Source organism: Lepus europaeus, chromosome 11 (assembly GCF_033115175.1).
Source record: "Lepus europaeus isolate LE1 chromosome 11, mLepTim1.pri, whole genome shotgun sequence".
NCBI lineage: Eukaryota > Metazoa > Chordata > Mammalia > Lagomorpha > Leporidae > Lepus > Lepus europaeus.
Genome location: NC_084837.1, coordinates 62,591,153 through 62,605,323, shown reverse-complemented (window position 1 = coordinate 62,605,323; position 14,171 = coordinate 62,591,153). Strand labels below are relative to the sequence as shown.

General features: G+C 59.8%; 1 protein-coding gene across 1 annotated transcript; it reads right to left on the bottom strand.

Annotated features, from left to right (window-relative positions):
- Positions 1-325: 325 nt before the first annotated feature.
- DISP2 (dispatched RND transporter family member 2) lies at positions 326-13,268 on the bottom strand. Its single transcript, XM_062206630.1, has 9 exons — positions 13,204-13,268; positions 12,281-13,018; positions 6,517-6,843; positions 6,212-6,241; positions 5,923-6,046; positions 5,552-5,667; positions 5,253-5,380; positions 4,826-4,923; positions 326-3,580 (listed from the first exon to the last, which is right to left on the bottom strand). The coding sequence occupies exons 1-9, from the start codon at positions 13,266-13,268 to the stop codon at positions 326-328; spliced, it is 4,881 nt and encodes a 1,626-aa protein (XP_062062614.1).
- Between the last annotated feature and the right edge of the window lie 903 nt (positions 13,269-14,171).

The window sequence follows — 14,171 nt, the reverse complement described above, 5'->3', positions numbered from 1 at the left end:
CCTCAGTTTCACGGTCTTCTGGCCACTGGGGATGGGGGCCAGGTACTCCCATCTGGCCTTTCCCCTTTCCAGAGGAGGGCTCCTGGCTGGCACTGTAGGGGACAGAGAGGTCCTCAGCAAGCCATAAGGACAGCCTGGTGTCCACTGAGGCCTCCAGATCAGAAGGGTGAGTAACGGCCTGATCAAGGCCAGAACATTGGGCAGGGTTTAAAACCCACAGCTGGGGGGTTGGGACCTCCCCATGTGGATTTTGGGGTGGGATCTCCCCTGCCTTAGCCTCCCCCAGCAGGAGTTCTGAGCCCCAGTGCTGCCTCCCTGGGCCCCCTCAGCTGCTGTAGCCTGAGGTGTGGCTGCTGGGCCTGCGCAGCCAAACATCGGGCAGATCGGGCTGGCTATTGGGCAGCATCACGGGGCTGTCATCCCCCAGCCCTCCTCGGCCCTTCCAGGATGAGCTGCTCTGGTGGGAGGCGGGCAGTGACGGGTCGTACACCGTCTCCCTCAGGGCCAGCCACAGGGTGTCCCGTTTCCCGTTCAGCTGGCCCCGCTCGGGGACTGGCTGCCCAGTGTCATCCAGGTCCTCGGGGGAGGCGCCCATGGAATCTGGCACACGGGCGCTGGGCTCAGAGGTGCTTAGGCAGGTCTCGTCGGAGACGCTGAGCCCCTCTAGGGTGCTGGCTGACGAGCAGAGGCCATCAGGAAGCTCTTCGGCCTTGGTCTTGGGGGAGTGGGGCGGGGCCTCAGGGGAGGCCTGCGGGGGCTCATCTTTCTGCCCTTGGGGCTCCTGCCTGGTCTGGGTTTTGGGGCTAGGGCCAGCTTGCTTATAAGGGGAGGAGGTCTGCAGGGCTGGGCACTGGCTGAAGACCGCCTGGTGGTCTAGCAGCAGCTCCCTGGGGGAGGCGGGGGCCGGCGGGAGCCGGGAGCAGCAGGAGCCATCGTGCAGCTGCAGGTCCTCAGAGAGGACTGAGGGCCGGTGGGACAGCTTGCTGGTGGCTGTGCTGGTGTCAAAGCTGGGACTCCGGCGCCGGGCCAGGGGCTGCAGCTCATAGTGGTCTGAGCAGGACCCGGGCCCCCCTCCCATGGAGCCAGGTCGCGGGTGGCCTGACTTTTCCCCGGCAGGATCCCCGGTTCCAATGTCCCACGGCAGGTGGGCACAGGGCCAGAGGATCTGTCCACAGTTCTTTTCGGGCCCGAAGAAACAGCAGAGAGACTGGAAGAAGAAGCTGGCAAAGCCACAGCTGACACACTTGACCATCATGAGGATGATGCCCAGCTTGCGGTAAAGCAGCACCGTGGCAGGCAGCATGAGCACGCCAGCGGCAAACAGGGCTGCGGTCCCCGCGGCGGTGGCGCGGCTGGTCTGGCGCAGCGAGAAGGCCACGCGGCTCAGGCGGTCAGGGTGTGGGCACAGGTGGTAAGAGATGCAGTAGTTGACTGTGAAGTCTACAGAGAGGCCCACGGAGGCAGAGAGAAAGAGGGCCTCGGCAGTGTTGAGCTGCCACTCGAGGAGAACCAGGAGTCCCACGGTGAGCAGCACAGTGCCAGCCACGGCAGCCACGGAGAACAGGCTGAGCGGAACGTTCCAGGTGCCCAGAAGCATCGTGGCGAAGGCCAGCGCCAGAGCCAGGCCCAGCACCACCGCAGGCTCAGTGCTCAGGCTGTGCTGCAGGCTGAACAGATCCAGGCGGCTGGTGAACCACCCGCCACGGAGGCCGGGGGGCGCTGTGCGCAGTTCCGTGGCCAGCCAGTGGCTGACCTCGGTGTAGAAGTGGTGAATCTGGCTGTAGTCTGGACTGTACTCGAAGTTGGTCTGGAACTGCAGCACCAGGGCAGCTAGGCTGCCCTGGGCATCAAAGCGGGGTCCTAGGTCCCGGGTGCCATTGGGGCCTTGCTCCAGAGCCATCATCTTGAGGCAGTGCAGGAAAAGCTGGGGGGCCCAGGGGAAGCCCGACTGCCCGCAGCAGAGGTCGGGGCCCAGGCGGGCACAGCCAGGGCCCTCCATCCAGCGCTGGAGGGCCTCCATGAAACACAGCGTGGGCCCCCCCTCCGGCTGGGGGCCGAAAAAGCTCTGATTCCGCGCACTGTGGCAGAGCGCCAGCAGCCAGCGCTGGGCCTCGGGGCCACTGGCTGAGAAGGCGAGGTCGCTCAACAGGGAACTGTTGCTGCGAGGGTCCAGGGGGTCGCCCGTGTCTACGGGCAGGACGCCCCACACCAAAACCACGGGCATGCGGCCTCCTTTGCCCTGAGCAGGCTGCTCAAACAGGAACTGCTGGCGGTACTCCGCATCGAAGCGCTCGAACGGGTGGCTGGGCCTGAAGACCTGGCCGCCGCGGGGCGGCAGGATGGGCAGCTGCAGGCGCGGGCTGACGCCGCCGATGTAGGCGCCCCCTGCCGCCAGCGCCGCGAACCAGCAGATCCAGATGTAGCGGAACTTGATGACGCCGCAGGGCAGCAGGCGCTGGAAGAGCAGGCGGGAGCCCATGGCAGCCGCCTTTCGGAGGCCGCGGAGCCGCCGGTGTAGCGCCAGCACCAGGCGCCCCGGCGCGCTGCGGCCCCACGGGCCCTGGGGCGCACAGCCGCGCGCCACGTAGCGCTCGTGGATCACGGCGGAGGCGGGCAGCCAGGCCAGCGTGAGCGCCACGTGCGCCAGCACCGCCGTGCCCATGTAGAGGGCGAAGCAGCGCACGGCCGGCAGGTGGCTCAGGTAGCTGGCATAGAAGGCCGCGCTGGTGGTGAGGCCCGAGACGAGCAGCAGGTAGCCAAAGTGGTGCATGGTGCGGGCCACGCGCTGCGCCAGCCCCCCAGAGGGCAGCTGGTTCTTGCTGAGGCGCCACAGGTCGAAGAAGATGAGCGTGTGGTTGGCGCAGACGCCGCTGAGCAGGATGACGGCTGCCAGGTTGACGAAGGGGAAGTAAGCCATGCGGAAGGCCACGTGGTAAAGAAAGAAGGCCACCATCAGGGAGCCCAGCACCCCGAGCAGCACCATGAGCGTGATGAAGAGCGAGCGCAGGTAGAGGGCGATGCCGAAGAAGATGGCAGCCAGGGACAGCACGGGGTACACCGTGTCCTGGGCCAAGTAGTGCCTCAGCAGCGCCTGCTTAAGGCCCAGGTCCATTCCCGTGATGGACGTGTAGTTGTCAGAAATCGCCCAGGGGGTGACCAGGCCGTCCAGGTAGATGTCCATCATGGAGGCCCCCTTCTGGGTGGGCAGGAAGAGCAGGCTGTACTTGAGAGAGGGCACCTGGTAGTCAGCAGTCTGGGGGCTCAGAAAGTCCCTATCGAGCAGAAAGTGCAGGAGTTGGTAGATGGCACTGCTCTGGGTGCATTTGGTGGGAACCTGGGCACAGTGTGGGGACTTGTCATGCGCGGGTCCCAGACAGGAGGGCACCAGGGCCCCCCGGTGGTAGTACAGCGCACAGGCCCGCAGCAGGAGCAAGATGCGGGCTGTGTCAGCGTGGGTGGTGTCCAGGCAGGAGGAGCGGTTGGAGAGCACAGCCACGTAGTTGCCCAGAGACCAGCTGGGGCAGCACTCATTGGCTGCCGTCCTCTGGCACAGAGCCCTGAAGCGGGTGTGGGAGCGGATCTGTAGGGCGCACACAAGCAGGAGGAGGCCTCAGGGCGGTGCCGGGGGCCCAGTTTCCCCAGCCCTGTCCGGGGCCTTCTCACTTCCTTTCAGGCTGCAGGGCACAGGCAAAGAGGAGCCTGGACAGACAGCCCTGCAGACCCAGCTCTCCCAGAGCTGCCTTTGGCTCCTGGCCCCGAGGGCCAGCAGCTACAGCTTGACTCTCTCAGAGAGGAGTCTCAGGGTTGCTGCCCGAGGCCCCAGCCTGGGAGGCCCTGCCCTTAGGACCTGTGTGGGTCACACACCCCAGGAGGGGGAACGCAGGTGGCAGCCACAGAAGGAACGGGGGCTGAGGGAGCTGGAAGCAAGCAGTAAGATAAATACAAGCCAGGACATTCCAGGACAAGGGTCGCTGGCACCCCCAGCGCCCTACCTCTGTCCACTGGGCCGCTTCAACCCTCTGGGGCCAGAGCTGTTTCCCTTTCAGACCTTGTGCCTCCTTTTCTCTCCCACCCTGCTGCTGGCATCGCGACAGCCGGTGGCGTGGTGGGAGTCCCAGGCCCTGCTCTGCATTAACTGGCTGTGTGGTCCTGGGCGTGAGATCGTGGCGACACCAACAGGACATTTACCGAGTGACTGCTGTGGTGAGGCATTATGCTGTGTTTCCCCCAATTCTGCCTTGTCTAATTGTCCCAACGTCCCCATGAAGAAAATACCGCCCATGGACACGGAGGCACTGAGGTTAACATGCCTGAAACTGTACAGCAAGGGAGCCTGGGCATTGGCCTTGAACTCTAGCATCTCACTGCACAGCACCTGCTCCAGTGTCTGGTGGTCCTCCAGGTGCCCTCACGGGAAGGGGAGGGCCTGGGCTACTGGCTTTAGGAGGAGAATCCCCGTCACAGGTTTCCCTGGACGGTTTCCCGGTCAGCATGACCAGACTGGCACCGCGTGGGTGGAGAGAGCTGGGCCTTGACGCCTGCAGTGCCAGCTCCCCCTTTCAGACCTGCTGCAAATCCCCAGGCTGTGCACAGGCTCTCTCAACACCCGTACCTTGGCTTGTCCCAAAATGGCCACTCTTTTCCCACCCCACCCTGAGGCCTCTTAGCAGGGTCAAGGCTGGTGTCTAAGCAAGGGATGTTCTTCCCAAGCGCCCCCACCCCCACCTCACCCGGCGGGCCTGGCTCGGCTGTATTTTCTTGGGATCAGGTCCCTTGTGTCCTTAGTTCAACCCCCAAGTCCATGGCACCTCCCCAGCCAGCTCACCTGGTCCTGTTCCATCCGACACATGGAATGAATGGCATGAACATTCCACAGGCTGCCCGACGAGGTGGACATGAACACCAGCTTTGCGTAGCTCTTCTCTGCAACACCCCACACACAAAGCTCAGCCCTTTGGCTCCAGGTCCTGGGCCCACCACAGGGAAGATGCTTATTCCCCGGGACCATGTGATGGTCCGATTCTCAGGAGCCAGCCACCTGTGCCCTGCTGCCTGGTCCTGTTCCTGTGGCTCCCCTTCCCCCACCCAGCTTGACCCTACCTGGCTGAAGTCTCCGAAACATTCCTCTTCCTCCCAGCTGTTACCAGCCTCCTTGGTTTGAATGCGGTCAGCCGGCTGCCTTCTCTCTCTCTCTCTCTCATTCTCTGGCCACATTTGATCTGGCCTGCCTGCCCACTAGGCCAGGAACTCACCTGGGGGGCCGCAGAAGAAGCTCTCCTCCTGCTTTTCCTCTGGGGGCTCCACCATCCTCCGAGACCGCACAATGTTCGCCTGGGCAACGACCCCAGGTGCTGGGCTCCGGGTGCCATGGGAGCTGGAGCTGAGGCGGAGGGCACTGTTGGGGCGGAGGACTCAAAGGAGGCAGAGCCCCCTCCCTGGGAGCCCCAGCAAGCCTCTCTGGCCCTTTGGGGAGGTCACCTGATGTCCCCTTCCTGGACACCCTGTTCTTCTTCCCTTTCCCACCCACAGTGCAAACTTGGGAACCTGTTACCTGTTCTGCTCCAGGTCTGGGGACAGGGAGAGCAGCTTCCTGGGGCCCGTGAGGACCTGCAGAGTTCTCCAGACCATCAGCTTGCGCCCGATGTCCGTGTCCCGAGGCTCGAAGCCCTGGAGGGAGGAGGGCAGAGACACACAGGTGGGCGGAGGAGGAGCTCTCCACCTGGGCCCTTCCCAGCTCTATCTCTGTGATCCCTTGCACTGTGGGTGTGTGCCCTCTGTGTTGTCTCCCCAAGCCCCCCCGGAGGTCAACAGCCCACCACTGCTACCCTTCCCCCAGCTGGGCCACTCTGACTTTCTTCCCCAGACTGAGCTGAAGTGGCCTGGCCTGGGTGGGAGCCCCTCTCCGTCCCCTGGGCGCCTCACCAGTAGAGGCTCGGAGAAGTCTGGAGGCCGGCTCCCCAGCAGTCCAGCCATGGTGCAGAGGAGGATGACACCCAGACACAGCAGCAGCATGGCCACTGGCCACTCAGCAATCAGCTGGGAATAGCTGGGAGAGAAGGAGGGGGTCCTCCTGAGTTGGGGTTGGGTGTGGTAGCAGGGCTGGTGAGCTTAGGGCCCACGGAGAAGGGGTGTTGGAGCAGAGGACATTGGAGCACAGCTTAACGGGCCTGTCCTGGTCACCCCTAGGGCTCCAGGGAAGGCCCAGGCCTACCTCTTTGGCATCTGGAAGGCCTGTTCCTGCCTGTGAAAGAGAAGAAAAGACACTTGCTTGCTTGCCAGAGTCCTCTTGATTGTGTGTGCAGGGCTGGGGGACAGAGGCTGAGGGACAGAGGGTGAGGCAGACAGCACAAGATGGTATGAACCCTTTTAGGACCTTCCATTGCCCCAGTTCCAACCCTCGCTTCCTACTCCATCCAGGCTGGCCCCCCTTCAGATGATGAGGGAGTCCAGTGCCCAGGGCTAGATCTACTCCGAAGTCTTGCAGCAGCAGGTGGCAGCTGCCGGGCCACTCCTTACCTGACAGTGACCACATGGTGCTGCAGGGGTGGCTTCCAGGCCCCATCAAGCTGTGAGGGGGCTGGGGAGGGGCTGAGGCTGGAGCCATGGGAGCAGAGAGCTGTCTGGTCCCCTGGTCCCAGCAGAGAACTGCCCCCCTGGTAGTCCTGTGGTGCCTGGGGATAGATGAAGTGGGCAGGGGCCAAGGGGCTGGATGGACCCACAGGCGGGAGGATGGAATTTGTTTGTGGGCGTCCTGAAGAACTGGAAGGGTCCTCCAGGGGGCAGCTGTGGAGGGAGCAGCTTCGCTCCGGGCTTGCTTCAGGGGCCACAGCCTTGGTCTGGGACCTGCGGAGAGAGAGGGAAGTTCAGGGTGGAGGGTGCTGGTGGGTTCTCCCACGCCCTGGCCCTGTGCAGTCAGGAAGACAAGGAGACAGGGCTGATGGTTATTTTTGTACTAGTCCTGGGAGAGGTGAGAAGAGGGGCTTGAAGTCCGCACCCCTAGCCTGCCTCCTGGCAGCCACTCTCTCATCTAGCTGTGCACTCAAGAACATTGCTGGCAGCCTGCCGTGCACCAAGCACTGTGCTAGACACAAAATATGCTTTTCCAGAAATGATTTTATTTACTTTTTACAAGAATCTCATAAGGCAAATATTTTGCTTGTTTTATAGATTGCCATCAATTATTTATTAATTTTATTTGAGAGAGAGAGAACTCCCATTTGCTAATTTGCTCCCCAAATGGGCTGACTAGGCTGAGGGTTGAATCTGGGAGCCAGGAACTCAGTCCAGGTCTTCCACATGGATGAGAGGGACCCAACTACTGAAGCCATCATCTGCTGCCTCCCAGGGTGTACATTAGCTGGAAGCTGGAATCAGCAGAACTGGGAGTGGGACCCAGGCACCCTGATATAGGCTGTGGGTATCCCAACCAGCAGCTTGAGTGCTAGGCCAAACACCTGCCCCTCAGGTTCGGGTTCAAAAAACAGGTTCGGGGGGAGGTGAAGAGCTTGACCCCCATTCTTCTGCCTGGCAGGCCTGTGCTCCTTCTGCTCGTTCTCTTGACAGGCAATTATTGTCCACCTGCTGCACCCTTGCCCCCACCCTAGAGTCTTGAGCTTTCTTGCCCCTTTCCCAGTTTATTGCCTTTCTGTTTACTCTGCTCTCCATGGCTCACCCCTTACAGAAGTCTTCCCCAGCGACTCTAAAATATCAGCAAGCACGTCTCCATCCCCTTTCTATACTTGATGTTTTTCAAAGCATTCTCTGAAGCAAACATTATATAGTTGTCATATTTCTTTCTTAAAAACTTATTTATGTTCATTTTAGTTGCAAAGCAGACAGAGATCTTCCATCCTCTGGTTCACTTCTCAAATGCCGGCAACAGCCAAAACTGAGACAGGCCAAAGCCAGGAGCCTGGAACTCACTCTGGGCGGCAGAATTCCAAGCACTTGGGCCATCAGCTGACACCTTCCAGGGCGTACATTCGTGGGAAGCTGGATTTGAAGTGGAGGAGCCGAGACTAGAAGTAGGATTGTGATATTGTGTTCTAAGCTGCACCAAATGCCTGCCTCTGTCATATTGCTCACCTGTCTCAGATGGCATGTGAGCACTGGGAGAACAGGAACCCGAGGCATTAGTTCATATCTACATCCTCAGTGTATCCTTGAATGGCACCTTGCACAAAGACCGTGTCCAGGAAGTGCTGCTGAATGAATACTGAGGGCTAGACTGGCTACTGCGCATGGTGCCGGAATGTGTAAGACCCAGTCCTTGCCCTGTAGGCACTCTCAGGGGGTGAGAGATGTGGCCAGGCGAGCATTCTGAGTGCTGTGAGACAGGAAGTCACAGAGGTCTGAGGGAGCCCAGAGGGGGGCCAGACTTTGATAGGGCTGGGGGTAGTCAGCAAGAGTTTTGCAAAAGTGCTGCTGCCCTTCTGCCAACCCTGTCATTGGCTCTGCACAGAGCAGGTTTGCTTCGCAAGTGTGTGCACAGTTGGGAGAGGAAATTGGAACACCCATGGAAAGGGCTGGGAAGGAATCAGCAATGGATTCCTCTCGCAAAACTGCTCACCAGGGCAACACTCTGCACATGGACTCAGCCCCACCGGTTGGCTCCTGGAGGTGGAGTGTCGTCCCAGGAGCAGGTCTGCCAGAAGCAGGACAGGAAAGGCTGAGCACAAAACAGAATGCCTGGGGGCAATGAGGGTTCTCAAGGAGGTTCAGGGCTGGGCCACCCTGGCACAGCCCTATCCCCTTTCCCCTGTCTGCTCTGGCTTACCAGGGCCACCAGAACTTTCACTGCTCCCGTGGGAGTCTCAGCTGAGCAGACCGCGGCCTCTAGCCCTTCCTGCAGCACTGCTTAGGGAGCTGTGGCCTGGAGTTCCAGCCTCCGTAGCAGGTGGACATACACACAGAGGCTGAGTTCTGCCCACAGGCAAGGGGAGGGACAGAATAGCAGCTCTTCTAGAAGGCTGACCCCACAGTCTGGGGCGGAATGACCCCACGCGGAGGTAGCATGCTAGGGCAGTGGAGGTGGACTCCTGACTCCCTCCTCCTTCAGTCCTGGAGCCTCAGGAAAGCTGGCATCCTTGTCTACTGAGGTTGTGCTGACGCAGCCCACTTCTCGGGCTTGCGATGGGCACGAACTGAGGTGGCTAATGCGTGCGAGATGCCTGACGTGCAGCCTGGCGTGTGCAGGATGCATTTGGTTTCCCGCTACATCGCACACTCACCGCAGCAGGAAGCAGGTACCTAAAGAAGTGTATTGTATTGACCACCTGTCCTCTTGGCACTTCAGGTAACATAATTTCCATTTTAGAACTTCTCATACATTGAGAATCTCACTCTGTATTTAATTGTTAATGCTTTTCTTTTTAGCCAAAAGCTGCATCAAAATTTGACCTCATGATTTGAACTGAATTAATGATACTCCTTTTTCCCAATTCAACATGTAGAAAAATAGGTATTGGACCAAAGCTGTTTTAAAGCAAGACCTCAGGGCCTGGTGCTGTGGCTCACTTGGTTAATCCTCCACCTGTGGTGCCGGCATCCCATATGGGCACCGGGTTCTAGTCCCAGTTGCTCCTCTTCCAGTACAGCTCTCTGCTGTGGCCTGGGAAGGCAGTGGAGGATGGCCCAAGTGCCTGGACCCCTGCACCCACATGGGAGACCAGGAGGAAGCACCTGGCTCCTGGCTTCGGATTGGCACAGTGCCGCCCGTAGCGGCCATTTCGGGGGTGAACCAACGGAAGGAAAACCTTTCTCTCTGTCTCTGTCTCTCTCTCTCTCTGTAACTCTACCTGTCAAATAAATAAATAAAAAATCTTTAAAGCAAGACCTCAGATGATCCCACACAGTTATTGACATAAGCAATCAGTGTCCTAGTAAAGAACTCACAGGCCAGTCTCTGTGGACCAAAGGGAAGCTAGGTGAGTGTTCTGGGAGACATGGGTGAACATCCATGTCTTAGAGATTTTTAATTCTGCAAGTGTTTTTTTGAGCACTTTCCATGTGCTTGGCCCTGGGCTCAGTCTGGCTTGGGTCCTGAAGGCATGAGGATGATCTGTCAGCTTTGGCTTCCCTCTTTTAAGCAGGGCCTGCCTTCTCAGAGTCAGGAGAATGGGGAGTCGAGGTGGAGGTGAGGGGTCTGTGCCAGCTGTCCATGGCCTGACAGCAGCACTCAGTGCTGGACTTGTCCTGGGAACCAGCCCCCTGTTTGGAGAGTCAGTTTTTTGAGTCAGGGAAGCCAGCACTTCTGAGGGCACTGCAGGAGTGTGGGAGCCCTCAGAGTCCTAACCAGGACTCCAGACCCAGGGAGCCTACCCCTTCCTTAGCTGGCTACTGTTCAAGGGAGATCCTGGCTTCCATCAGATTGCTGCTGCTGGGGTCTCCCTGGTCCCAGCTCTGTCCCGTCAACTCCTTCTGTTCCTCCTCAGGGACCTAGGACGAACTGCCTCCAATCTCACCCTCACCCTTCCACATTCTATTTGCTGTAGAGCCAGGCCTGTTTCTCAACCATCCTAATGAAAAAAGCCAGATTCCACTCTTCTCATAATAAAAACTTTCTCCTGCCAGCCCCTACTGCCTCCCTTCTCAGGAGAGCCCAATACCTACAGGGCGTTAAGCACCCCAGGCCTGGCTTCTCCTGGGGTTTTCATTCTCACCCTCTCAGTTCCACCCCTGATGGGGATGAGTAACTTTCTGGGCTGCCTGCCTGAGCATGCTGCCCTGTCAGCCAAGTGACTGAGGGAGACAGACAAGCAGGCAGGGGGATGGAAAGTGGTGGTGCAGACCTCACAGAAGAGGCCACAGCACCCCAGACACACAGCTCCAGCTTGGGAGCCCCCAAGCCCACCAGCTCACACATAGAATGGCCAGGACAGGTGAGGAGCAACTCACACTATCAGGGAAATAAAAAGATAATTTTAAAAACATTTAACTGGTTCGAATGTCTCTGCAGCCAATGTGTTTGTGCTGTGTGTGCCATCTTAGTATTCACTGGGTATCTATCTGCAGAGCGCAGCTGAACTCAGCAGGAGCATAATTTTGTTTCTTGAATTGAATCAAATTGAGTCCCTATGCCTGATTAGTCCATGGTCTCTGGCGAAGGGAGGTGTCGGATCCTAGGGAATCACCGGAAGAGAGTGAGTGGCTTCTGTGCCCAGGGAAAGGAGCAGACTGGACAGGACTGATCCTTTGCAAGATAAAGGTATCCGAGACAGAGCAGGACTCTCCAGTCCCTTGTAGGGATGCTTCTGGCCCCAGGTCTTTCCCTTACTGTCACTGCTTCATCCCCCAGCTTCTCAGGCTGAGGTTCCAGGCTAGCCCCCTCCCTTAGGGGAACACACCCACCCTCTCACCCTGTCGAAGAAAGCTCTGTGCCTTTCAAACAACCTATCAGGGCTGAAGCGGTAACAACGGAGAGAAGAGAGAGGTTCCCCTACTTGTGGGGCTTTCTCTTCTCTCTCAGGGACAGAATGTACACTTCTAACTGGGGGCAGTCTGGAGACAATATCCACCTCTGCTTTTTCCCCTTGAAAAATTCCTTTGATTTCAGTCCAGGCAGGAAAAAGGCAGTGTCCTGTCAAAGGAGGGATTCTGGGGGCAGCAGAGCCAGGCAGGGCACAGGAATTGCACCATATTGCTGCTACCTGGCTGGGCTCTTCCTCACACATATGGTGGATGAAGAGAGCCAGACACGGAGATCTTGGCCTTCGGGGAGCCTCACAGCCTGCTCCCCCTTAACGGCGCCAGAGAATGACAGTGACTGCCACACATCCACAGCCTGGGGCGATGCACGGCAGGCAAGCGACTGACGGTGACGGACAAAGACAGCTCTTGACGTGGCTGCCCTCCCCCAATACCCGCCTTGGCAAGTCTCCCATCTGCCGTCCGTGCGCATCCCCGTGCACACGGACCTGCTGGACCTACACTGAGGTTGCTGCGGGCTAGTGACATCCTGAAAAGACGCAGGACCAGGGTCCGGGGTCGGGGAGCGGGGTGGCGCGCGCAAGGCAGGGGAATCGGTTCGAACAGTGGGTGGGGCAAGTCCCCCAGGCAGTGAGAGCAATGGGAGGCTGGCACCCGAGGGTGTCGGGGAGCAAGCAAATTGACCCAGCAAGATGGATGGAGCGGTGAGGGAGGCCGGGAACGTGACGACTCCGGGCAGGGGCTCTGGGAGGACTGGGGAATGAGTGGGGCGACATATGGCGGCTACTGGGGCTACCTGGGGGGAGGGGCTGGGAAGGTTTGCGAGCTGGGTCTGCGGAGCCGACCGCCGTACCTGTCCGGGGAGCTGCCGTCTGGAGCCAAGGGCTCCTCTTCGGGCCGCTGCTCCCCTTCGGGACCCGGGCCTCGAGCCGGTCCGCTGCCGCCGCTACTGCTACTCCCAGCGTCCATGCCCGTGGGCGGCGCCGCTGTCCGGGCGCTGGTGCTGAAGCGGCGGCAGCAGCGGCGGCGGAGAGCTCGTGCGCATGCGTCAGCGCCCGGCTCCCGTCGCTGGGCGGGGCCGAGAAGGAACCCAACCAATGGGCGCGGCGCGGAGGGCAGGGACGAGGCTGCCCGGGGCGGCGCCGCGCGGCGCTGCAGCCCGGCTGTCTGGAAGACCGCGGAGCTGGCGCGGCGGGCGCCTACTCCCTGGCGGTGCGGCTCATGCGGTGGGCCTCGAACCTCACAACGTGCAGAGAGCCTCGCAGCTCCAAAGGCAGACTCATCCAGCCGCACAGAGGGCGGCCCCACCGCCGCGCTTCGTAGAGCAGGACACCGAGTGGCCGAGAGGTCGGGCGAGTCCCACGTTTGTCTCCGCTCGCGCCCTCCTCTCCCCCTCGGCGGGGTATCTGCTCGAATCTCTTCCCGTTCATCTGTCCGCACCGGGCCTCGGGGTATGGAGAAGACGGAGAAGGGAGACCCTGGAGGTTCCCCAGCCTCTTTTCTCACAGTCACCCCTGGGTTCCACGTCTGCCTGGCAGGGACCCAGGCTCCAGACTCCAGGCCGCTTGCTGGTCCCCTTCTCGGGAGGCAGCTACGTGAGAGCAGAGGGTAGGGCACATCTGGGTCTGATGACCCATAGATAGGCCTGGCTAGAGGGTGGCAGGGCCAGAAGAAATGGGGGCGGTGCGCCAAGCCTGGGGGGTCGGGTCAAGATCTGGGGTTTGGATAGGATAAGCAGAAAGGGTTTCACAGCAAGCAGGCTGTTCAGGGCCTGACCTTGTGTACAGGAAGGTGCTGTGGCTGAAGGCATAAGGCTGGGAAGGGTCAGAACTCGGGGGCATTTGGATTTCAGCCTTCCCTGAAATGTGTGCCAGTGTCAGTTCCATACCAGGCACAGCTCTTAGAGGTTGGGGCCGGAGAACCTAGAGGTGTGCAAATGGTGGGTCTGCCCCGAGCAGCTCACAGTTTGGTTGGAAAGATAAAGGGCCGGGCCCTAAATTGGTGCCAGCTGGGTAGGGTGTGGGTGGGGCCCATAAGTTGGTGATACCCTCTGCTCCCTGGAGCTTGCTGCAGGGTAGGAGCCGTGTGCAAAGAGGGACAACCTCTTCCCAACAGGCCTGGGAAGGGTAGAGATGGTAGGGCTGCCCTGGCTTGGGGGCCTTTGGGAATGTGGAGGTAAGAAAGAGGGAAAGCAGCCTTGACTTGAGGTGGGAGGCAGGGGAATTGCAAAGTTCAACATGTTTCAGGGAATGGTAAGAAAGCCATCTGGGTGGTAAGGGGCCATGGAAGGCTTCTGACCCACAGACTGAGGCATGCAGACTGGAACCTTGGAAGGCCCACCAGCTCTGGGTGTACAGGTGCAGGGGAGAGGTGACGAGGCCATACTCGGGGTCCCCTGATGGGAGGGGGCAGGGTGACCAGGAAGAGTTGTGACCTTATATGAGGTACCACATGCTGTGGGCGCCACTGAGCCAAGCTTCTGAGCCGGCCAGGCTGCACGCCCGTTTTCATGCTGGAATCAGAGACACTGGGCCCCCAGGTTGGATCTGAAGGAAGACAGGCTCTTTGAAGAACAGACATGGCCTTCAACAGGCTGTTTATTAGGAAGACAGGGTTTCTGTTCGGGCCTCATGCCAGATCCACGGGGCAGTCCACTCGGGCTCCTCCTTCTTCCGGCCTGTTTTCTTCTGTTTCTTCAGCAACGTGGGCCACAGGGCCCTGGGCCATAGCCAGCAGGGGGCCAA